Source organism: Rhynchophorus ferrugineus, unplaced genomic scaffold, assembly GCF_030347505.1.
Source record: "Rhynchophorus ferrugineus isolate W39M unplaced genomic scaffold, kcgeb_rfMv2 rfM1, whole genome shotgun sequence".
Taxonomy (NCBI): Eukaryota; Metazoa; Arthropoda; class Insecta; order Coleoptera; family Curculionidae; genus Rhynchophorus; species Rhynchophorus ferrugineus.
Window position 1 is genome coordinate 93,889,619 of NW_027472580.1, and position 27,871 is coordinate 93,917,489.

Here is a 27,871-nt window from a genome sequence, read left to right on the forward strand (position 1 = left end):
CTAAACTTAGCATACCAATCTTTGATGATTAATTTTCCTGGGCAGTGTCTGGAAACTTGGCATCAAGCCAAGTTTTTGCTTCAACTGTATTTTTTCCCTTCAAAAAGCAATATTTTATCAACACGCGAAATCCCTTTTTATCCATTTTGTTCACAATAACAAAAGTTGCGTGACTCAAAATGCTATAATTCACAAACTAATGATTCGACAGCTGTCAAATTCAAATCTTTTGAGGGTTAGGGCTAACTAAAAAACATATGGATTTAATTCTAGTAGCGCCATCTATGTGTCAGACATGGAGTCAGACTTTTCAATTGACCTGTTACAAGCTACCTTAAATAGTTCAAACCGAGGTGTTCTAATCCTCTTTCACTCTTTCATTTTAAATTGAATAAAATCACAATTCGCAATAATTCGTGAGATCAGGGTCGGATCTAGGGAGGAATATTCAATAATTCGCAAGAAAATCTTTCTGAAATCGTCAGCAGTGAGCAAACAGGGCTCAAAGTGAATTAGCAACGAATAAAAGGGCTCCAGTAGCAGTTCGCTATGATAATTATCGAGGAAGTGGCATATGAAGAGAGAACTAGTCTATTTAGTTTTTTATTAACAATATTGACGAGCTAAAAGTTGATAAATTGGCTCTGGGAAAATTGAAAAATATTTATCTCCCACTACAGTAATCTCCGAATGCGGAAAAAATATATAATTCATGGTCAAAAACTGAATCTGCTATGAGAATCCACTATCATAATAAAATATGGGTGGCAATTGGAAATCAGCGAAAAACTAATTTGAAATTTTACTATAAAACGTTACATCTTTTACAGCAACCCTCGTATTACAAAATAGCTTTCTCCTAACCCTGCACTACTTCTTTCTAGATCTGACCATCGGAAAAGCGCAGCCCTCGCAGTGACCAACAGCACCGTAGGCAAAGCCTTAAATTTATCACCCGGATTAACATCTGATAAGGTGCAGCAGGGGGTCCTACCACCATCCCTCCACCCCTTCCTCCTCGTCTTGGACCACCCGAAGCGCCGACCCTTTTACCTTCGAAGGAAGAGCGGCGCAGGCCTGGTGACCCGCGGAAGGGGGACTGACCTGGTTAGAGGCCTATGTTCGGATGCACCATTGATTCGTACGCCGTGGAGGATCCAGCTTGAACCGTCGGCTAGGCTTGGTGCAATCGATTCGCGTTCTATATTATTTACAAAAAAGAAACAGACGAAAAACCTGGCCGATGTCGATGCAGGAAGCGCAGGTGGAGTCAACTGGGTCAGCGTGGCGTGGAGGTAGTGTAGGGGGGTGGGCGGCGATAGTGGCTTTCAATCTTACAAATTATTCAGCGATTGATGTCTTTGATATAGTAGTTTTGTAGTTTACGGTTGTGCATTATGGAAGAGGGATCGGACGGGGGGTCAAAAGGAGGGGTTTTAGTTGAATAATTCGTTAGCTCTTTGATGGATAAACGATTTTATTGTTCTCTAGAGATGGAGTTAAAATATTTGGTTAGTTTCAGTAAGCTTTCATCAAAATTCTGAAATATTAAAGGCAAAAATATGATTTATGTTTTTCTTTCTAATTTCGGTCACTATTACATTTCTATTGTTTAAAATATTTTTTATTTTTTATATATATTTTAAGGTCCCCGTTTTAGTCACCAGGGTTTATCTGGACTGGATCTACTGTTTAACATGGGCTTCGAATAACTCGGGATGGTTATCTCTTGTCGAATTTTCCAGTGTTGCCCATAAAGACATATACATAAACATAAAGTACCTTCATGCCTCAGCAGGATTTGAATTCGCGACTACGCAACAGCAGGAGGACCCTCCTGTCTTCTTAACCACTGCGCTACTAAGGCGGCAAATGTATGTTCTAAATATAAATAGATAAACAACATAAACAATATGTAAATAGAAACTTTTAATTTATTTTAAACCACTTTTCCTATTAAAAATACTTCATTCATCATATTTTAAACCCGTTATTGCACTAGTTTATCTATAGGATATCCCAAAAAACTTCATGAAAGTTTCACATTTCATCATAACACGAAAGTATTTTACCATAAACTAATTTTTATTTCATCGGATTCTCCACGGGTTTATGTACAAAGTTTCGATTATATGCTAACTTATTTTGTATTGTTTGTAGAATGTCATATAACCGTAATGCCAATTTGGAGCTATTTGTTCAAGGAAAATGCCACTGTAAAACTATTGGTTAGCTCAATGTTAAGCAGTTGTCTGTTTCTCACACCATGTATCACTTGAATGAGCTTGGCCGTGATGATCGGCATACAGAAATAGCAAAAAGGTGCACTGCCAATTCTTTTTCAAAAGAAGATTATGGAAAATATTTTTATTATTATACACTTTAATTATCACTATTTTTCCTAACATTTACATAGTATACTCTTTATGATTTTAGGTATCTCTAATAAATATTTATTAATAGTCCACAACTAAAAAGTTGGGCAACTTGAGCCCGACTTTAGTTGTCGAACGCCCTGATTTGCAAGCTTTTGCCCAAATTCTAATAGACTAAGTTAGAACTGAAATCCATGGACTAGGGAGGTTTTTTAAAAGCTTGAATATTTTCTAATTGGAATAGTTTTTGCGAGGGGTCTTCTGGTTCTGGATAAAGCATATTTAATCAACATTTGGTGACCTTGCAGCTTCATCTGCGATAGTTTTGCCGGAACCCCATTTAAATAAACCAACGGATATTTTGAATAACTCCGGAACGATTGTCAATCCAACGTCAACCGGTTTTATTTTCTTGAACCAGGCAACATAAAGCTGTTTTGGTAAAAGTGGCAACAGAACTGAACACTTGTTTGTTATACTGTTTCAACCTCCACAAAACTAACATTGTTCATCAAGAATGTGGTAGGGTTCAATAAATCATCGTTAACTTTGATTCCTAAAAAATATCCGGATGTTTGGAAAATACCAAAAGAAGCCTTCGATCCGTAATTCATATTTTAAATAGTTAAGCATGGGGTTGGTTACGTTATGATTTGGGTGGCAATATCGTGGAACCTATTTGGTCCTCTCATTCAAATCTCTGGCCATTTTATGATGAATTATTGAATTCTCAATGGTGAAGCTTTTATTATGACTACGATATTTCTGCCACAAACTGGCATATTAATTTTTTTTAAGGAGCGTCAGATGACTCTCGAACATCTTTTCAAGCCAGTCCAATCGCCAGGCCTTAACATAATTTTATGGGAAGTTTTAGCGCATAGAGTAAGGATTAACAGCTCAATTGAAAAGTCACCGGTCTGACATATAGATGGCGCTACTAGAATTAAATCCATATCTTTTTAGTTAGCCCTAACCCTCAAAAGATGCCTGTATGAATTTGACAGCTCTCGGATCATTAGTTTGTGAATTATAGCATTTTGAGTGAAGCAACTTATGTTATTGTGAACAAAATGGTTAAAAAGGGATTTCGCGAGTTGATAAAATATTGCTTTTTGAAGGGAAAAAATACAGTTGAAGCAAAAACTTGGCTTGATGCCGAGCTTCCAGGCACTGACCAGGAAAACCAATCATCAAGGATTTGTATGCTAAGTTTAGACGTGGTGAAATGAGCACCGAAGACGGTGAACGCAGTGGACGCCCAAAAGAGGTTGTTACCTAAGAATATATTTAAACAATCCATAAAATGATTTTGAATTACCGTAATTTGAAATTGAATGAAATAGCAGACACTCTAATTATATTAACTGAACGTGTACATCATTCACGAAAATTTGGGTACGAGAAAGCTCTGTGCAAAGTGAGTGCCGCGCGAGCTTACTTTTCACCAAAAACAAAGATGAGTTGATGACTCGGAGCAGTGTTTGAAGATGATAAAACCTAATAAAGGCGAGTTTTTGCGTCAATATGGGACAATGAATGAAACGTGGCTCCACAATTTCACTCCGAAGTCCAATCGACAGTCATCCGAGTAGACTGCACACGATGAACCTGCTCCAAACCGTGGGAGAAAACTATTTTGTAGACCCTTATTCCACGATGTAAAATTCGACATGCCTCAAGGTCGCTACAAAACAATTGGAGGGTGTTTTGTATAAAACTGGGAAGATATTGCATTGGGAACTGTTTAGAAATTCTACAAATCTATTCTGCGAAGAAATGCAAATGTTTTGAAAGCAAATAATGTCTCAACATCTTTATGTCGAGTATTCATACTATTTTGTCCATCTCTTGTAGTTTTAGCTGAAATATTTCTTGCATTATATGAATAGGTAATAAATCCCCGATTGTTTTAAATTTCAAAACCGCTGATTTTAATGCAAAACGAAATATTAAGTGCCTCTGATTAAATTAAACTTTGCGTAAAAGTTTTCTGCGGAAACCACTGCGCCTGTCTCACGAAAGGTAGGTAAGAGTACGGGTGGCGGCGGCGGAGAGGGAGCTTGATAAACAGACCGAGCGTCGTCAAGAAAAATGCCGGCTGGATTTATGCATTTTCGATCGTTATGCACCCTGGATCGGCCTTGACTCAGTTCGTTCTCCTGTTTCACCTGGCTGGCTGACCGGGTCAGCGGCCTACTTTACGGCTAGCGCGACATCCCCGGCCCACCGTACTATTTAGGCCGGAATCATGCACGCAGGTGACTCCGCACCCCGCTCGAAACCACCCCGGCAGCGTTTTATATCCGTTTCCCCACCATTAAACTGACGATTCATCGCGTAGAATAAAAACGCGATTTATTGGATTTTTAATCAAAGAATGGAAACATTAAAAAGCATTAATTTGAGGTATAGAATTGGAATAAATTGACAGAGTTTATGGAAATATCGAGAATAGAAGAATTAATAAGAAATTTAAGAATATAACTATTGTTACATGTATTTTGATTTTTTTATGAAACATTTTTGATTTTATTTAAAAAACGCTTAAACAACTTAATATAACTGCTAAATTGGATGGTTTCTATATTTCTCTATATAAAACAATAGTTATCTTTTTAACATTATTGAATTATTCGGTATATACAGAAATTAATCACGAAAAACTGAAAATTCCATTTTCAGCAATCTGCCAAACACTTTTAAATATATCCCAATTATTACTAATAATTTCAGCTATTTAAAGTGATAAATAGCGATCTATAGGGCCAAAAAGTCTGAAGACAATTAACTAGAAGACTTATTGGTCGAATAAAAACAAGCTGAAACTTTCATATAGCAGTTGATTAATTAATTGTTTTCAGATTTTTATATTGGAGAAATAAATAAAAGAAATATATAAAGGGAGAAAAGCTGCTTATCACACGAATTGATTAAAAATGTAATTCTGAATAGTTTTAACATCGCGGTCTGCCGGTTTCCTTGGCGCAGTTATCAGGGCGACTGGACGGTCCTTCTGCGGTTGTGATAGCCGGGGGTGCCAATCCTGCTGGAGCATGGATGTATTTTATGTTTGTGATAGTAATTGTAAGTGTCTTTATAGGCAATAGTGGAAAATCCGACAAGGAATAACCATCCCAGTCACAACAGTAACCAGGCTGGGTAACACCGGATGTCTTCTGGAATGACTTCTAAGTTCACATCGACACAGAAGCGGCATGTTCAGAAAACCATAAGGCCGTAGATTATTCCTGTGCATATGGTGGAATCAGCAATTATGACGCGTTAAAATCGAGTGAAATTGATAATGCAGAAGTTTACCAATTTTAATTGAATAACAACGACGCTTATAACAACAAGTGGCGAAATATCGTAAGAATTGCAAGCTCTGCTCTGCCCAATGTACTCATCAAACATAGTGCTTCTTGAGTACCACCTGTTCAAATTTTTTAATTTAATTTTGATGTTTAATTTTTTTGATTTTTTTGTTTAGAAGGTTTCCATATACTAAAGAAGTAAGAAGAGTACTACTGAAGTACTGGTTGATTATTGGATTGTTGGCCAAACTGATATCGTCCTTTCGACGTGATATCGCCATTCCATTTTTTTGTTATTTAATTATTGAATTGTTAATAGACGTTTTCGACTAACCTATACTTCAATATTCATTCTCATGAGAATGCAGTCTTTCCTTATGTCCTCTTGCAATTCTCTTGATTTCTTGACTGACTCTGGTTATCTGAAGGTCTTGATGTAGGTTATCAGTTCTATATTATTTGGGTTCGCCCACATTACTTCTCAGGACTTTGTTCTGAAAAATTTGTATTTTGTTTATATTTCTCTTTGCAGAACAGTATTTGCTTATATAATAGCAATTTGTTGTGTACTGTAATTGTGATTTTCTTTTATTTAGCCATTAGATTTTCCTATATTTCAATTCCAGTGCTTTTCTTTTTTTCTTTATATGTTCCTTCCAGCGAAGTTTTGTATCCGATATATTCCGAGATATTTAGCATTGTTGCTATATGGAATTACAGTATTATTTAATATTATTAGTGCTTGTACGATCTGATTGTACGTGAACTGCATATGCACAGATTTATTTTCTTTAATTTTTATTTATCTTTTTTTTGTGTCCAGTTATTTATATTGTCACTTGTCTGTTGTTACTTTCTTCACTATTGTCTCCGACAGCTATAATGTGTATAAACCTGCGAAGATCTAATCCTCCACTGTAGTATAGGAAATTCAGTACAGTCGCAAAATCCATAAAAAAAAAATCCATACAGAAACGCCTAATTGTAAGCAGTACTACTCGTTGTATTCACCTGATGTACACCTTCGGATAATTAATTTTTATTTTAAAATATCTGACTGATGAAAATTGAAGTAGATTTTTGAAAATACCATTTGATCAAACATAAGAAACTTTTAAAGAAGTTCTTTGAATGGAATTAAACTTGATTGATACACTCAATAAAATTATCGAGAATAGATGAAGGATTAGAAGTGATTCAGAATTTAATATTAAATATGTCGATTATATTAGGTAGTTGCCTGTATTTTGATATTTTGTGAAAATATAACGCAAATATCAATATATAAAGTCCTACGAAACAAAATAACCTTATCTGGCTGAATATTTTCAACATATTTCTACTCTAGTCTCTAGCTTAAAATAATATTTTTCCCTTTAGTATTAAAATTAGTACAGTTATGGGAGGCTTAAAATTGAGTTTTTGATATTAATTACTTTTGTTTATTGTTTGATATCAAAAATCTGCTGCGGAAGTCCATTAAACACTTTTATCCAACGATTCAAAAAACACCTTGGAGAATCAAAATAGTTCTAAGGCTATATCGAGTGAAAACCTAGAATAAACTTCCATCTAGTTTAGTATTTGATGAATCAACTATGTCCAGACGTCCACATAGGATGGAAAAGTTCCATAGACATTATAGTCGACATATTAGAACGAAAAACTTTCCCTAACACGTTGTATGAACCGGACATATGCTGCGGAGAAGATGAGAATAAGGCTCGTGATGCATAATATTTCAAATAAAATATATTGTATCAATTTTTTTCAGTAAAGTGTCAAAAATTTCTCAAAACACACTTGACCTCAAACTTGGGGCTGTACTGATATATAAACTGTAAATACGTATAGTTTTTAAATTATAATTTAGTTTCCGATAGAAAATTGTATTTGCTATATAAAAGCTATGTTGATCACTAAGTGGAAAATTTTAATACTTTATACATACATAATATGTTTGTGATAATACTATTGCTAATTTGCTTAATTCAAGTGTTGTGAACTAGCATTTGAGAAAACATAAGAGGCAGTTAGCGATTCTCTTTAAAAGCATTCATTTTACTTAATAAAATCAACAATGCTGCACGAGCTGCTTTAGTAAATCTTAAAACAAAATAGATGCCACATGTAGTGTTGGTACTGTTGTTCCTAATTGCGCAAAATAGAGTCAAACAAGTAAACTGTTCAAAAACAATAAAAACGTTCAAAAATTATTTTAATAAATGGCGGATTTGCAGCAAAAGTAAGTGTAACTTACTTTATAAATGTACTTACAAGAATGTTATAATGAGGACGTATTAGCAAATATTCTTGACTGTTCCCAAATTGTGTTTACATTGCAAATTCAAATAATCGATATAATGCAAAAGCAAATTCGTTAATAAAACCAACCCTAATATCCGGTTGCAAGACGTGAATATTGTTAAAGAAAGATACAAGTAAGATATATGCTGATATATTGAAAACATTTAATACGATTATTCAAGAAAAAACTGTATGGAAACTGTATACATGATAGGTTAGAGCTATGAGATATGATTCTTGAGGCACGAAGGAATATTCCTTCGTACACTATAAAGTAATATAGGATTTAACTGCTGTAAAGATAACTCACGAAGAGTTCAACTAGAGTTCTTCGTGGGTTATCTTCACTTTCAGACGTGGAACTTTCAGACATTGCTTTTACAATAATAAAATATTTAAAATCATGTAATAACATATCAGTTGAAAAGTCTCCGGCCTACCATAGTAAAATACTTTTGTTAGGCAAAATTAGTTTTTTTTATTGAATATTATTCTCTTCAAGGGCGATACACTTATTATAGCATCATAGGCATCAGTTTCGGCGATCACCTCTTAATTTGACAAACATTTCTTCCCAGCGGGCATCCTTTTGAGATCTGAGAACAGGAAATAGTCGCAGGTGACCAGATCTGGAAAATACAGTGGATGAGGAAGCAATTCGAAGCCCAATTCATGGATTTTTGCCATCGTTTTCACAGACTGAAAATTATTCCATGTGCATCCCAAAATACAGACGCCATAACCTTGCGAGTCGACTGTTGCGTTTTCCCACGCTTTGGAGCGGGTTCAGCTTGTACAGTCCACTCGGATGACCGTTGACTGGACTTCGGAATGAAATGATGGAGCCATATATCTTCCAGTGTCACATATCGACACAAAAACTGGGATTTATTATGCTTGATCATCTTCAAACACTGCTCCGAGTCATCAACTCGTCGTTGTTTTTGGTCAAAAGTGAGTTCGCGCGGCACCCACTTTGCACAGAGCTTTCTCATACCCAAATATTCGTGAATGATATAATGTAAACGTTCCGTTGATATCCTAAGAGTATCTGCTCTTTCATTCAATTCCAATTTATGGTAATTTAAAATCATTTTGTGGATTTTTTTAGTGTCTTCGTCGGTAACAACCTCTTTTACTTCTTGTGCTCATTTCACCACGTCTAAATTTAGCATACCAATCCGTGATGGTTGATTTTGAGTTGAAAGGTGAGTAGATAACACGAGTGAACACAAAATATGACTTTGACTTTAAACCATTAAATTCCAATTCTTTAGCCCGTAATTAGACGAAAAAAAAAAGTTTGCTTTTTATTTAGGAACGATATTTTTCAAAATCTGTGGTGTTAACTTTTAAGTGAAAATGAAACTATTAAAATGGACATATTAATTGTTTTTATTAAGTTTTATTATCAAAATAACTTACAAAAAAGTGGAAAATAATTTAAAAGTGTAGACTTTTACTTTTTCTCTTATGTTCATAGGTACTATCTCTTAATAAACCCCAAATATAGTCTCCCAACATGTTTTCATTGTATTGGCTTTGATGACGTTGTTCGACGCTCATGATGTCATGGTGAAAATGTTCTCCTTGCCCTTCTGAATGCGCTCCCATGTTGTTTTGAAATTACCTACATGAGCATGCAACATAAGAACTTTTAGTGATATCTTGCAGCCCATGGCCTTAGAATTTTTTAGCGTATTATCAACTAGCTTTTTGTAGTTTTCCGCTTTGTTGTTTCTTAAAAATCCAGAAAGGACTACCTTGAAACTGTTCCAACTCGCTTTTTGAGTACGATTCAGCAGCGTCGGAAAATTTTCTTCGCCGAAAAAATGTCTGATTTGCGAACTAACAAAAATCCCAGCCTTAAACCTTGCTTCTGATAATTTCAGAAAAAAATCCTCATGTATTTAAACGCTCCTGAGGTTTGATCCAGTTTTTTAACAAATAGTTTCATCATCCCTAACTTATATATCACTACATAGTATAAAACAAAGTCGCCTCTTCTGTCCCTATATCCCCATGTGCGCTTAAATCTTTAAAACTACGCAACGGATTTTGATGCGGTTTTTTTCAATAGATAGAGTGGTTCAAGAGGAAGGTTTGTATGTATAATATATGCGTAATATACTAAGGCAACATTGCTAATTTTAGAGGTTTCTAACGTGATGTCGTAAATTAACATATTTTTTTAGGCTTATTTAGCAATTAGCAAAAACGCTGCCTAACCCTACGAGTTAGATCAAATTAATGTACTACAGTATTGTACACCATAAAAAGGTCTACAAAAAGTCCGCGATGGTATATGTTTATCTTTTAGGGATAACCCACATTAACCATTTTTATTGTTTACTTTTTACGTGAGAAAATGGCTTATTTACGAAGCTATTTTAAGCAATACGGCATTAATTCTTATCGAATTAAGTACCTTAAATACAGTGTGCAATTAATATAGATCAATATGGTTCCTTACAGCATGTAAATTAAACAAATATTTTCGGAGATATTACAAATTTAAAATTTGCGTTTAAAAATGTGTAATGTAATAAAAATTGTATGAATTTAGATATTCCAAAGATAGCAGGAAATCTTCATAGTAAGTATAGGAGAAGAGGAATTGTTTTACTCCAAATTTAATGCGTGCAGGCCAAGGGCAGTAATGAATGAACCAAAAATACTGGATCGATTTTAATCATGTTTTCATTGAGTGACATAGGCATATATATTTTATGCCCGTGCAAAGTCGGAGCGGGCCGCTATGTTTTTATATACAACGTTCATATTTTTTCTGTAGTGTATTTAATTTAGTATCAGCATTGCACCCGTGCGAAGCCGGGGCGGGTCGCTAGTTTATTATATTCCAAATATCTTTTACACTTGTTACAAGCAACATGTCCTGTCTTCATTCCGAATAGGACAGTTAAAATATGTTTCGTAGCCTTCACAGAGAACGTGAGATGTATTTAATTAGTATTTTCCGTCTCGAACTTTAATAAATTGCCCACATATTTAGTAAAATACATCAGCATCATATTTACACTTTCGCGACGACATTTTAATGTATTCTAGATTTGAACAGAACTCCTGATCGCTGTTTATCAGTCCAGTGCCATTTGTCAGCACTGTGTGAACCCACTCTGATGGCGCGGTATTTCTTAATGTATTAAAAATAATGAAAATTTATAAAAAATTGAAATATGAATATTATTACTATAACCATAACAAAAGCAAACTTTATACCAAAAAAGATACTTTCATTTCGTTTTTGTTCATAATTAAGCGGACAATCATAAAATAAATTTTAGAACAAAGAACGAAACATTTTTCGTAAAGTCGTGTAATTAATTTACAATAATTGTAGGAAGTTGTATTGTAGAGTGTGAACGATTTATGTGCATAGATATTCATCAGCTTTTCAGAATTATACATGAGGTGATGAATACTAACTGTTTTGATATGGTGAATAAATTAGGGAGAATTCAGTTATCAATTTTATCACGAGAATTATACATGAGGTGATGAATACTAACTGTTTTGATATGGTAAATAAATTAGGGAGAATTCAGTAATCAATTTTATCACGAATGGTGTACACAGTTAGTAACAGAAGTATTATCAGTAGAAAAGTTAGTTGACAGAGCATAAACCACCGAATGAAACAAGAATTAAACATAAAATGTAAATATGTTCTATAATGAAAGTATAATACATTAATTAGATATACAATTGTTAATTAGTTACATTACGTCTCCAGAGGATAAGTCTACATAAAAAAATATGCGTAGAACTCTACGTCATGGGAGGTGAAGAAAAGAGTTCAATGTATATATAATAAACAACCCTAACCTATCAGATAATGATCAGAAGACAGGTCGAAATATGATTCTGCCTGACACTTTTTTGGATCAATATTTTTTGTAATACAGAAATCTATTGTATCTGGTTTTTTATTTCTGTCTGAAGGCCAATATGTTGGTTCACCAGTAGAGATATGTTGTAAGTTATCTATCCTTATGGCTTTGAGCACTTCTCTACCTTTTGAGGTTATTATTCTTGAACCCCACATTAAATGTTTTGCATTATAATCTCCTCCTGCTATAAATCTATTACCTAGCGTACTGAAGAATTCTTGAAATTGTTCTGCCTTGTTGTTATGTTTGGGTGGGCAATAAATGGCAGAAATTGTTAATGGTCCATGGACTTCCTCTATGGTTATACTGGTGGCTTGCAGGTAGTCTTTGCAGAATTTTTCTTTTTCGAAATGCTTTATATCATCTCGAATTATTATGGCTGTACCTCCATGTGCTTTATCATCAGGGTGATTTGTATGATAAAGCTTATATTTAGGAATTTTCAAATAATGTTTGTCCGTAAAGTGTGTTTCGGAAACCATCATAACGTCAATATTTTGTTTAATTTCGAACATTTTTAGTTCCCTGGCGTATTGTTGGAGCCCACTGGCATTCCAGACGGCGATTTTGTAGCTATTGGTTTCAGGCATTAGGCAAGTTTGCTTACGACGGCTGTGAGTAGATCAAACATCGTACTCATTTGATTCATTAGTTTGGCCATCATATTTTCTAATCTTGGGATGTTGCTAGTTTCAGTAGGTTGAGATGTCGTCTCTCGATTTTGTGCTGAACCATTTTCAACTATTTGGGCATAAGTTATGTCTGGTTGTTTTGTTCTGGTTGGTAGTGGTAGATTGTTAGTAGTGGATTGTTTTTCTTCATGCCTTTTTTCCCGTAAGGCAGGATAGAGTTTCTGCTGTAATTGCTTCTGAACTGCTCAACCCTTGTAGTTCGCTGGATGATTTCCGTTACAGTTAACACATTTCACTTTTTCATCGCGAACTTTACGAGTACAATCTCCTGTTTTATGTTCTCCTGCACATTTTACGCATCTACATGATTTGCGACAGTAAGTCTTTGTGTGCCCGTGCGCTTGACACCTTGTGCATTGTGGTATAATTCTTATTATATGTGGTGGTTCGCATTTAATAATATTATTTTCTAATTTGGTGATTTCATACACCGCCTTATTATTTCCATTAGGTTTTATATCTATATAAAACATAGGCAGAGGTTTTTTGTCGTGTAATGTCGTATATTGTGAATATTTACGACCTCGTGACCTTTTTCAGCTATATATATATATATATATATATATATATATATATATATATATATATATATATATATATATGTTTGATAATATTATGGTCATTATTTTGTTGAAGTTTGTTTTTGTTTCTTTTTTCAATTCATTACGAACTACCAATACTATATAAAATGCCATATCGTTTTACAACTCATATTTCATTAAATAAAATCATGAATTTCGCAACAGCTGCCTGGATAAATCTTGAAAACAAAGTAACGACTGTGCGTCTAGTATATTGTTGTTTGTAAGCTGCACGGAGCAGACCGAAACTTAACCTAAAAAAATGAATAAAACTTTTGAGGCTATCTCAATGAATTATGGATGTTGCCTCCTTCCCTATTAGAAATACGATCCCGATGCGAAACCCAATAAATAAGCGCTACCCCGTTCGCAGGCGATAGCCCGAAGAAAAAACACCCTCCCTCCACATCAACCGTTTCGGAATGTTATTCGATCCCCGCCCCCTTCCTCCCCCGCCCGTCGTGGAAAAAAGAGAGATATCCCCGCTGACAAATTAAGACCCAAATAAGGTTTCTTGGTTTGTCCAAGTCTGGGAAAAAACCGTTTCATTTTCGACTCGGATGTAAACACATTTTTTTTATTCCGTCTCCGTCGTCGCCATCGCCATTTCTTCGTGTTGATTCTTTGGGTTTGCTTTAATTTCTCGATATTGAGAGTTTCAGCACTTATAATAAAAAGCTTCAAGCAACTTTATATTCGTCTCGAAGAAATACTTTTATTATATTATAACTTTTCCTTAACTGATACAATTTTGCTTAATGAAATTTCTTCAACTATTGTTTGTTCTCTAATATGTTAGTTATGTTTCAGTTCTCGTATTTAGATTTTATGTTAATTAAAAGTTATAGGTTGCTGTAATAATTCTTTAGTATATATTAGTGTTTTGGTTATTTTTTCACTACAAAACAAACATTTGTTGGTGTTAAATTCCATCATTTTCCAAAAATTTTCTCCATAATTCTTAAATCATCTCGATGCGGAAGAGCATTTTACAAGCCATGCTGCCTCAATTTGAACAACTGGCAATCGGAATAACTTCCAATTTAAGCTGCAACACCTTATCTTTCATAATTCTTGTAACGTATGGCCGAGAATTGCCATGTAAGAAGATTAATTTCCTTGTGTTACTAGATATTTCTGGTCTCTTTTAAAATAATTTGTCTTCCAAATCGTCCAACTGATGTCAGTAAATATACGCAGCTACAGTTTAATTCGATATTAGTAGATCGTAGTAACAGGTCAATTAAAAGTCCCCGGCCTACCATAGTAAAAGAAATTTTTTTGGCAAAATAAATTTTTTTTAATCAACATAATTCCCTTCAAAGATGATAAACTAATTATAGTGACTCTCCAAATTTTCGATACCATTTTTGTAGTACGATTTGTCTTTTGCTTCAAAATAGGCCTCAATTTCGACGATCACCTCTTCATTCGACGAAAATTTCATCCCAGCGAGCATTCTTTTGAGATCTGAGAAAAGGGAATAGTCGTTGGGGGCCATATCTGGAGAATACGGTGGGCCAGGAAGCAATTCGAAGCCCAATTCATGGATTTTTGCCATCGTTTTCACTGGCTTGTGACACAGTGCAATGTTTTGGTGAAGCAGCTTTCTTTTTCTTCAAATTCGGCCGCTCTTTGGCGATTTCGTCCTTCAAACGGTAGAATAACGCTATGTAATAGTCGCTGTTGATGGTCTTTCCTTCTTCAAGGCAGTCAATGAAAATTATTCCATGCGCATTACAAAGTACTGACGCCATAACCTTGCCATGAACTGTTGCGTTTTCACACGCTTTGGAGCGGGTTCATCGTGTGCAGCCTAGTTGGATGACTGTCGATTGGACTTCGGAGTGAAATGATGGAGCCATGTTTCATCCGTTGTCACATATCGACGCAAAAACACGGTTTTATTACGCTTGATCATCGTCAGACACTGGTCCGAATCATGAACTCGTCGTTGTTTTTGGTCAAAAGTGAGCTCGCGTGGCACTAACATTGCACAGAGCTTTCTGATACCCAAATATTCGTGAATGATATGATGTACACGTTCAGTTGATAACTTTAGAGTCTCTGCTATTTTATTAAATTTCAATTTATGGTCATGCAAAATCATTTTGTGGATTTTTTTAATGCTTTCTTCGGTTGGACCTCTTTTGGGCGTCCACTGCGTTCACAATCTTTGGTGCTCATTTCACCACGTCTAAACTTAGCATACCAATCTTTGATGGTTGATTTTCCTGGGGAAGTGTCCGGAAACTCGTCATCAAGCCAAGTTTTTGCTTGAACTGTATTTTTCCCATAAAAAAAAAATATTTTATCAACACGCGTAATTCCTTTTTATCAATTTTTTTCGGAATAACAAAAATTGCTTCACTCAAAATGTTATAATTCACAAACTAATGATCCAACAGCTGTCAAATATATACACGCATCTTCTGAGGCTTAGGGCTAATTAGAAAATATATGGATTTAATTCTAGTAGCGAGATCTATGTGCCAAGCCGGCGACTTTTCAATTGAACTGTTGCACTATACGTTGCGGATCCCGCAGCAAGACTTTGTGATCATGAATATTATACTTATTATGCTTCGAGTTTAATGTGGATGGCTTTTCTCGACCAAACTACGACTTTTCATGTCTGGAGTTGTCTTATTTGATCCAATTTTCATCCACTGTCAAAATATGTGCTTGAAAGCTTTTTTGCTTTTGAAACTTGCCTTTTGTCTAGCCAGATTATTACCGTGACGTCCTCCTTTTGAATTAAACAGTGGTATTTTTACTTAAATGACCTTCATTATGGACAAAACGGGTAAACTAGTAAACATTATTCGTTACTGAGAAAATATTGTGTATCTGTAATTGGCTGTTTGAGGGTGTATTCGTTTGATTTCGAAGGTTAACACAGGAAAAAGAATCAGTAGATGCTAGAGCACAAAGTCACCTGACAAGATTTGTTACCCATGTTGATAGTACATCTTAATATTCTAGGCAGAAATTTTTTAAGATGTTACTTAAGGCTTTTTACTTAAATTTGGGAAGTACTTTTATATATATTTTTGATATTTTGATATATTGCTGACCTTGTTCTATTTGAATACATTTTTGGTTCGACATAAACATGTACTGAGGCAAGTAATAATTATTCTTACAATGTTATTATGAAAATTGTGAAACGGATAATTAAAACGGTTAAATTCTATAATATACGTAATAATGCGGAAAACATACCAACAAGTTTTACTTTGAAAAACAGCAACCAAAACTTACAATCGATATATATCAAAATTACAGCTGTTTTTTAAACTGTTTAAGCTGTAAGATCGAGGAGTTAAAGAGTTAAAGAGCTTAAATATCTTTCAACAATATAATAAAACAATCATGACATACTATCTTGTCTATAAAATCAGTCTAAACTTGTTAGTCTATGAATTATATTATTTTATTTTGTATTAACCTATTTTTTTAAACATACTTGTTGAATAATTAATTTTTCTGACTCCATGAATAGACCAGAAAAATCCCACCTAATTTGGTTAAGTAGCCTTAAACCAATTACTTATAAGTATCTTAACCAACATATATGTGTTTGTTTTGTTATTCTAGAGTTTATTAAATCTCACTCTATGTGTCTATTAATCAGTTCGTATGGTTGCTTACTTTTGTGACTATGCTCTCATCGCGCAGATTTAACTGTTTGGCGAGTACGTGGGGATGCACTAATAGTCATTCCGACTACTTCGCACTAACGTTTTGAATCACACTCGTTATGGGTTCTGATGGGATATCGCGCTGAATCAGTCTGTTGGAGACGTAATATGGGGCAAGTCAAACGTCGATCAAAATGCATTCCCAGACATTTAACGTTTTCTGCTAGCGAAAGTTCATGATTATTCAATTTTACTGAGGGACATGTTCTTCTACAAAAGGTTAATGTCACATGGATACATTTTGTCTCATTTGCTTTGATACGCTACGTTTTTAACCACAATTCGACTTTGTTAAGATGAAGTTGATAGTTTCTTGTGGCTGATATTGGATACTCGTATGATGATAAAACCGCTGTATCGTCAGCATATGTTGCAACAGTAGTGTTTCTTGAGGTCGGTAGGTCAACTGTACACAATAGATATAACAATGGGCCAAGAACACTGCCTTGCGGATCATCCGAATATATTGGACGTATTGCAGCGTATTCGTCACATTGTTTGACATTAAAATGTCTGTCTGTGAGGTATGATTTCAGTAGTTAAAAGTGCATATGGTGTAAAAGCTTTTTCAATTTAACAAACAGTCCAGTGAGCCACCCCATGTCGACACATGCACTGAATAGACAACACTTTCAAGCTGTAGACACATTATAATCAATATTTATTGATTATATTGTATTATATATCAATAATATATAATATATAATATATATATATATATATATATATATATATATATATATATATATAAATGATAATCAATATATATATTGATTATAATTAAGTCACAAAAATGGCGTGGCATCAGTGCCTACATTGGTGGGACCACTCAAAAGATTTTCTCGGTTTCGCCTATTTAAGTTAAACCTCTATATAATACTCTTTGTGAAATACCGACAACATACGTAACATTGTTACCATCCTAACAATAAAATAATAAATTACCAATAATTTAAAAAACTTTATTTAAATAACTTCACAACATATCCTGTCTGGCAAATCCCTGAATATCTTAGACGTTTCCTTTTTGTGTCACGGCTCGGATTTATCTCGAACCACTTGGAGGAACGTTACAGGTTATGTAAATTTTTTCCAGCCTGGATGTTCTGTTTTCGGTTTCCACTTTCGCTGGGTCTGTGTGCTTTTATTTTCCCTCGAGTGTCGTTACGGGTCCTTGCTCAACGATTATATTCGACAGACATTTGAACACATTACAACGTGGGAGCGCTTCGTATAATTCGAAGGTGTTTCAACACTCTGATATTAATTTCAATGAAAGCGACTAGCGCGTGAAGCTTTAACCGACAAAAAATAGACGTAGAAAGCCATCAATTGCGAATAATAATCTCTCGGTCGATTCGAATACTAAAATCAAGCGTTACGAGCGTTTCTCATCTGCCGAGGCAACTCAAACAACGTCGTTAAAAAAATCCAATCCAATCTTCTCCTTTCTCGTCTGGTATCACGCCAGATCGATTGCTCCGCTATGTAATTACTATTCGTTTAGTTTTCTGCAAAAAAGTAACTACATATTCATGCGGAATACATCTATTGATGTTCTTGTTTGACAGCTTATACGAAACTACAATTATCGAGAAAAACAACAATAGCAAAAAGGTTCAGGACTTTTTTTTCAAGCTTTAATACAATAATAGAGTATAGTATAATCATAGCATCAGTGTTAGGAATAGGTAAAAAGTGTCCTTTTAAATTTTCCATCTTTATATATACAATTTTTTGATTGTGCGTATGCAATTCAAACTACTAATATTTTTTGTGTGTATTTATCTGAGTTAGATAATAGATTAGATTCACAGTTGGACCAGATAGGTGGCTGCGATAAAGTTTCAAGAATGTTTTAAATTTTCTTCATTTCAACCTCGAAATTTTGCCATTGTCAGTAATATTCTCAATGTTCTTAGTTATATTCACAAAACAGAAATATAGAATGGGACATTAAATGGGCATATATTAAGGATTTCCTTTCTTCGTTTCGAACTTTGTGATATCTCTGTGACAGATTCTATTTATATTTTTTGCTCTTTATTACTAATAATTGTAAGAAATGCTTGTTCTTGTGGAGTTATTTTTGTACAATTTATGGTAGATGTTATTTGTTTAAATGCAAAATTATAATGTGTGTATTATTTTTAAGGATATAAAGTTTTAAATAACATTTTCCAATGGGTTCTTCTCAGCACAGAAATGGCTTTGAAAATTAAACAATGATAAACTTCAGAAAACCTCTTGTGTCTTCTACATGACGTTTTCGAATAGAAAGGATGAATTTCAGATCGGCTAGGTGATTATAGACCCAAATGTGGAACATCTTTTCTTAGCTAAATTGTAATTTTAATTTTAATTTTAGTAGTAACTCTTTCATTAACATATGCTTTCGCAATTGAATGTAAACACATAATATGTCTGTATTTATTGATAACCTTTAACCTACCGGAAAGGAAAATATGGCTACGTTAAATATTGTTAGCAGCAGTTGCTGAGTCGACATTAGAATCTTCAAAAAGAACTAGAAATAAATTAATGTATCATACTTTTTTCAAAGGATGTAAATTGAAAGGTTTGAAAATTGAAAATTATAATACATGTTCCGTCACAGATTCTCTTGAAGCAGTCGTATCTGTGTCTTCAAATTCTGATAGGTGTTTATAATCTAATAAGAACCATAACACCAAAAAAAATAAGTTCTACCACATATACAGGCAATATTGCTATGAAGAATTATTGTATATAATTTTGTGTTTCTGATATTATGTAAAATTATCTAGATATTATTTAACGGTACCAACCTATTTTAATTCGTTACCGTAGAAAGCAATTCCTAGACTTTTGTATTTATTTATTAATTGTTCACAATATACTGAGCATGGGCAATGTAATAAGAAAAATAATAATTACTTGTTGCTTGTTCAGGTGTATGAAAAAAATTAGATTGCAAAGGAAAGAAAATGTATATTTCGAATATTTATAGTGTCCAATTAAGTATTTATAAGTTAGCGTAGTCGAACAAAATTTAGTTACATGTTTATACGAGGGATATCGCATTCTAAATTTATCTAATCTGTAGTTATATTACCAATGTCTTGTCTATATAAACACTAAGTTTAAATTTAATTATTTGTTGTGTATTTATTATAGCAAAATGTCTGTCTTATATAAAGTAAAGTATGTAAAGTAGAGAGGCGATTCGGTCGGTCTTCACCATCAAGAAAAATTTCATTTTTCTTATTAAATAAGCCACCAGGTAATACATTTAGCTGCATCTACATCTATGTTTTTGCATAAGACTCGTTAATTCATTTCTAGCTTCCAAATAAAATTATTTGGAGCAACAAAAGTCGTTGAGAGTGAGGGTGGTCATAATTTTCAATCAACTTCAATATTCTGATCCAGGCGTACCATCAAGTTGATTGTTTTTTCAATACCTGACTCTGATACAATATTATTGCAAATCTATTTTTTGGGTGACGAGGAGCAAAACTCTATTAACACTCGCTGTAGTTGTGCATCGAGTAGATGGAGGAGCGGAAAATTGGAAAGTTTTTACAAAATCATATGCAGTTGGTCCAATTATTCAACACCATTTCCAATATCTCACAAATGACAACAATGGATTAAAAATAAATAAATTCTTGTAATTTCGGGGACATTTCTGTAAAAGCCGCTTCCAATAGATTACAAAACTATGTGAAGAGCACTTAAGGGCTTATAATTTTAAGTGTTGCCAACTGTTAATCACGGTCAAAAACTGTTGTGTCTGGCAACCCATTAAATTAAACGTTGCGATATACGCATACAAAGCAAAGATAACACGGTCCACATGATCTAAGACAATCGTCGTTCTTATTATGCTTTAAAATATCCATTGATATTTTGAAAACCAGAAGGAATGACAGGTACAACAAATGCATTATTTTCTTGTCCTTTTAATAATAAAGTTGGAGCAAGGAGTTTCTACAATTGATCTAAAATGTGGCTGCACATACATACTTATTGAATGCCGAAAATACAACTTGCCGAGACGGTTGGTCAGCCTGGGAGAGACCATGGACCAGTGTCTTCGGCTGGAGAACCTGGACAAGCTGATTAATATTCTAACCGTAACAGAACTACGACTAGAAATGTAAAAGTGGGCATCTATGTAATATCATGCATGTTCGTTTACATTTTGAATTGATTTGAATTTGTTACATTGAATCTTGTATCATTGTCCTCAAGTCACGCTCAAGTATTGTTCAATAATAAATATCGTATTTTGTCGAACGAATATGTAGTATGATCTTCGATTTTTTTAGTATTCATGTTAATTCACAACAATCCCCTATCTGATTTGTCTTGATTAATAAAAGAAAGAACTCTTCAGACAATCACTCACATATCCACCGTAAGCCACAAGAAAACTCAAACTCATATAAATTTCAAAAACATACAGATATTGACCATCATTATATACTGGTATGCCTCATCATATGTGAGTGTCGTATGTTCTATAAAGGAGCGTTTGAAGTGCATTTACAACTAAGTAACGCACCTTTTAAGTAAAAAAAACACCATTTTAGTGCATTTAGGCCTAAAAATTATCACAAATTTTCCATAGTATCATTCACGAGGACGCACTGAGATGTCATTATGAACTAGCAAATTATCTATGTTTGCTTTGAACATATTGTGATCATCATAAAATATCTCTATAACTGTAATAGGGTAAAAAGAAGAAAATAACTGATACTTACGAACAAATATGTTGGACATGAGTGTTGCCGGTAAACAGAACACGATAACCAGGATGTCAGCGACAGCCAGGTTGACGATGAAGAAGTTGGTGACGGTTCGCATTCGTGGAGATCGATAAACGACGGCGATCACAAAGAAGTTGCCCACGAGGCCCACGGCGAACACCAGGATATAAGCTACGCAGTACACTGCCGTCATGGCAGCGGAATGACGATAGAACAACTCGGGCATGATGCTGGGCTCCGTGCTGTTGATGCTCGAATTGTAGAGCAAAATGCCATTCTGGGAACGGACGCCGATTGGCATCAAACGTTTAGATGTTGAGGCCTGTAACAAAGACATTTATTTTGGTTAACTGTACATACTCTGTAAAATAACATTTTGACGAATAGTGACTATAATATTGTAGAGTGTAGAGGTCCTCTTCTTACTTGAATATTCTTTGAACTCAAAAGTGGCCTTACTACAAATTGTCATTTTTGGTGAGTAATGAGGATGCTCTATGACCGCTATTGTGATCAATAATTTGGTGGATTTTAGCATTCAACCTATATTAATCCAATAAATGCATAGAATGTGTTACGTAATATGGCCCGGACTATCCGGCCAGATGGAAAACAGATGCTTTTCTAAGTACCTGATTGGTGAACGAGTGATCAAAAGTCGCTTTGCATCGTTTTTCATCCAATCGCCTGTTATTTCACAGTTCATAGTTTAAGGTGTAGGGCCACCAAAGATGGATTACATTAGCTCAGTTTCTTCTGAACTAAAGTTGCTGTAAATTAACATAATCTATTGAAATTTGAACAGAAGCTTACAGTTCAGGGTGAACAGTTACTAAAGAGAAAATAAAAACTGTTTTTGAAAATATTTTTTAATTATTTATTCCAGTTCGAGTTTACTATTCATAGCTCTGACAAAACAACGTATGTGAGGTTAGGTAATAATTTAGTTTATCTATTCGAGATATTAAAAAATATCACAGATTTTCCATGCAAATGGTCGGAAATTTTGAGTTTATAAAGAATTTTACGCTGAATCGAATGGTGATATAATAAATTGTGCACAATGTTTAGTTTCTAAGATATATGATAAAAAACAGATTCATCTCGGTTTTTCTTATATAACATTAAAACGGTTAGTTCTAAAGCATTTTAACATGGATTTTCGTTTCTCTCACCCCAAAATACATATATTTTGAAAGTTTTATCTTTATTCGAGATATTAAAAAATATCGCAGATTTTCCATGCAAATGGTCGGAAATTTTGCGACTTTTTGCCATTTTCAATATTTTTGTTCCCATTTCTCATCAAGTAATCTCAGGCTAATATAACATATTGAGCTTAGAAAGAATTTTACGCTGAATCGAATGGTGATATAATAAATTGTGCACAATGTTTAGTTTTTAAGATATATGATAAAATAACAGATGGAACTCGGTTTTTCTTACATATCTTTGAAACGGTCATTTCTAAAGCAATTTCACATGGATTTTCGTTTCTTTCACCCCAAAATACATATATTTTGAAAGTTTTATCTTTATTCGAGTGATTAAAAAATATCGCAGATTTTCCAAGCAAATGTTCGGAAATTTTGCGATTTTTTGCAATTTTCAATATTTTTGTTCCCATTTCTGATCAAGTAATCTCAGACTAATATAAATTACCAGGTTTATAAAAAGTTTTACGCTGAATCGAATGGTGATATAATAAATTGTGCACAATGTTTAGTTTTTAAGATATATGATAAAATAACAGATGGAACTCGGTTTTTCTTACATATCTTTGAAACGGTCATTTCTAAAGCAATTTCACATGGATTTTCGTTTCTCTCACCCCAAAATACATATATTTTGAAAGTTTTATCTTTATTCGAGATATTAAAAAATATCGCAGATTTTCCATGCAAATTGTCTGAAATTTTGCGATTTTTTGCCATTTCCAATATTTTTGTTCCCATTTCTGATCAAGTAATCTCAAACTAATATAAATTACCAGGTTTATAAAAAGTTTTACGCTGAATCGAATGGTGATATAATAAATTGTGCACAATGTTTAGTTTCTAAGACATATGATAAAAAAACAGATGGAACTCGGTTTTTCTTACATATCTTTTAAACGGTCATTTCTAAAGCATTTTAACATGGATTTTCGTTTCTCTCACCCCAAAATACATATATTTTGAAAGTTTTATCTTTATTCGAGATATTAAAAAATATCGCAGATTTTCCATGCAAATTGTCGGAAATTTTGCGATTTTTTGCCATTTCCAATATTTTTGTTCCCATTTCTGATCAAGTAATCTCAGACTAATATAAATTACCAGGTTTATAAAAAGTTTTACGCTGAATCGAATGGTGATATAATAAATTGTGCACAATGTTTAGTTTCTAAGATATATGATAAAAAACAGATTCATCTCGGTTTTTCTTATATAACTTTAAAACGGTTAGTTCTAAAGCATTTTAACATGGATTTTCGTTTCTCTCACCCCAAAATACATATATTTTGAAAGTTTTATCTTTATTCGAGATATTAAAAAATATCGCAGATTTTCCATGCAAATTGTCGGAAATTTTGCGATTTTTTGCCATTTCCAATATTTTTGTTCCCATTTCTGATCAAGTAATCTCAGACTAATATAAATTACCAGGTTTATAAAAAGTTTTACGCTGAATCGAATGGTGATATAATAAATTGTGCACAATGTTTAGTTTCTAAGATATATGATAAAAAACAGATTCATCTCGGTTTTTCTTATATAACTTTAAAACGGTTAGTTCTAAAGCATTTTAACATGGATTTTCGTTTCTCTCACCCCAAAATACATATATTTTGAAAGTTTTATCTTTATTCGAGATATTAAAAAATATCGCAGATTTTCCATGCAAATTGTCGGAAATTCTGCGATTTTTTGCCATTTCCAATGTTTTTGTTCCCATTTCTGATCAAGTAATCTCAGACTAATATAAATTACCAGGTTTATAAAAAGTTTTACGCTGAATCGAATGGTGATATAATAAATTGTGCACAATGTTTAGTTTCTAAGATATATGATAAAAAAACAGATGGAACTCGGTTTTTCTTACATATCTTTTAAACGGTCATTTCTAAAGCAATTTCACATGGATTTTCGTTTCTCTCACCCCAAAATACATATATTTTGAAAGTTTTATCTTTATTCGAGAGATTAAAAAATATCGCAGATTTTCCATGCAAATTGTCGGAAATTTTGCGATTTTTTGCCATTTCCAATATTTTTGTTCCCATTTCTGATCAAGTAATCTCAGACTAATATAAATTACCAGGTTTATAAAAAGTTTTACGCTGAATCGAACGGTGATATAATAAATTGTGCACAATGTTTAGTTTCTAAGACATATGATAAAAAAGCAGATGGAACTCGGTTTTTCTTACATATCTTTTAAACGGTCATTTCTAAAGCATTTTAACATGGATTTTCGTTTCTCTCACCCCAAAATACATATATTTTGAAAGTTTTATCTTTATTCGAGATATTAAAAAATATCGCAGATTTTCCATGCAAATGGTCGGAAATTTTGCGATTTTTTGCCATTTTCAATATTTTTGTTCCCATTTCTCATCAAGTAATCTCAGGCTAATATAACATATTGAGTTTATAAAGAATTTTACGCTGAATCGAATGGTGATATAATAAATTGTGCACAATGTTTAGTTTCTAAGACATATGATAAAAAAGCAGATGGAACTCGGTCTTTCTTACATATCTTTTAAACGGTCATTTCTAAAGCATTTTAACATGGATTTTCGTTTCTCTCACCCCAAAATACATATATTTTGAAAGTTTTATCTTTATTCGAGATATTAAAAAATATCGCAGATTTTCCATGCAAATGGTCGGAAATTTTGCGATTTTTTGCCATTTTCAATATTTTTGTTCCCATTTCTCATCAAGTAATCTCAGGCTAATATAACATATTGAGTTTATAAAGAATTTTACGCTGAATCGAATGGTGATATAATAAATTGTGCACAATGTTTAGTTTCTAAGATATATGATAAAAAACAGATTCATCTCGGTTTTTCTTATATAACTTTAAAACGGTTAGTTCTAAAGCATTTTAACATGGATTTTCGTTTCTCTCACCCCAAAATACACATATTTTGAAAGTTTTATCTCTATTCGAGATATTAAAAAATATTGCAGATTTTCCATGCAAATGGTCGGAAATTTTGCGATTTTTTGCCATTTTCAATATTTTTGTTCCCATTTCTGATCAAGTAATCTCAGATTAATATAAATTACCAGCTTTATAAAGAATTTTACACTGAATCGAATGGTGATATAATAAAGTGTGCACAATGTTTAGTTTCTAAGATATATGATAAAAAAACAGATGGAACTCGGTTTTTCTTACATATCTTTTAAACGGTTAGTTCTAAAGCATTTTAACATGGATTTTCGTTTCTCTCACCCCAAAATACATATATTTTGAAAGTTTTATCTTTATTCGAGATATTAAAAAATATCGCAGATTTTCCATGCAAATTGTCGGAAATTTTGCGATTTTTTGCCATTTCCAATATTTTTGTTCCCATTTCTGATCAAGTAATCTCAGACTAATATAAATTACCAGGTTTATAAAAAGTTTTACGCTGAATCGAATGGTGGTATAATAAATTGTGCACAATGTTTAGTTTCTAAGACATATGATAAAAAAGCAGATGGAACTCGGTTTTTCTTACATATCTTTTAAACGGTCATTTCTAAAGCAATTTCACATGGATTTTCGTTTCTCTCACCCCAAAATACATATATTTTGAAAGTTTTATCTTTATTCGCGATATTAAAAAATATCGCAGATTTTCCATGCAAATTGTCGGAAATTTTGCGAATTTTTGCCATTTCCAATATTTTTGTTCCCATTTCTGATCAAGTAATCTCAGACTAATATAAATTACCAGGTTTATAAAAAGTTTTACGCTGAATCGAATGGTGATATAGTAAATTGTGCACAATGTTTAGTTTCTAAGATATATTATAAAAAAACAGATGGAACTCGGTTTTTCTTACATATCTTTTAAACGGTCATTTCTAAAACATTTTAACATGGATTTTCGTTTCTCTCACCCCAAAATACATATATTTTGAAAGTTTTATCTTTATTCGAGATATTAAAAAATATCGCAGATTTTCCATGCAAATTGTCGGAAATTCTGCGATTTTTTGCCATTTCCAATGTTTTTGTTCCCATTTCTGATCAAGTAATCTCAGACTAATATAAATTACCAGGTTTATAAAAAGTTTTACGTTGAATCTAATGGTGATATAATAAATTGTGCACAATGTTTAGTTTCTAAGATATATGATAAAAAAACAGATGGAACTCGGTTTTTCTTACATATCTTTTAAACGGTCATTTCTAAAGCAATTTCACATGGATTTTCGTTTCTCTAACCCCAAAATACATATATTTTGAAAGTTTTATCTTTATTCGAGAGATTAAAAAATATCGCAGATTTTCCATGCAAATTGTCGGAAATTTTGCGATTTTTTGCCATTTCCAATATTTTTGTTCCCATTTCTGATCAAGTAATCTCAGACTAATATAAATTACCAGGTTTATAAAAAGTTTTACGCTGAATCGAACGGTGATATAATAAATTGTGCACAATGTTTAGTTTCTAAGATATATGATAAAAAAGCAGATGGAACTCGGTTTTCTTACATATCTTTTAAACGGTCATTTCTAAAGCATTTTAACATGGATTTTCGTTTCTCTCACCCCAAAATACATATATTTTGAAAGTTTTATCTTTATTCGAGATATTAAAAAATATCGCAGATTTTCCATGCAAATTGTCGGAAATTTTGCGATTTTTTGCCATTTCCAATACTTTGTTCCCATTTCTGATCAAGTAATCTCAGACTAATATAAATTATCAGGTTTATAAAAAGTTTTACGCTGAATCGAATGGTGATATAATAAATTGTGCACAATGTTTAGTTTCTAAGATATATGATAAAAATACAGATGGAACTCGGTTTTTCTTACATATCTTTTAAACGGTCATTTCTAAAGCATTTTAACATGGATTTTCGTTTCTCTCACCCCAAAATACATATATTTTGAAAGTTTTATCTTTATTCGAGATATTAAAAAATATCGCAGATTTTCCATGCAAATTGTCGGAAATTTTGCGATTTTTTGCCATTTCCAATATTTTCGTTCCCATTTCTGATCAAGTA

The 27,871-nt window shown here is 33.2% G+C and overlaps 1 protein-coding gene across 1 annotated transcript in view; it reads right to left on the reverse strand.

The window, feature by feature from the left end:
• The window catches only part of LOC143192694 (neuropeptide SIFamide receptor), a 211,728-nt gene that overhangs the window by 144,819 nt on the left and 39,038 nt on the right, over nt 1–27,871 (reverse strand). The window contains exon 2 of the mRNA XM_076398190.1: nt 21,639–21,966. Coding sequence (XP_076254305.1) covers nt 21,639–21,966 — 328 coding nt within the window. The remainder of the gene's footprint in view (nt 1–21,638; nt 21,967–27,871) is intronic.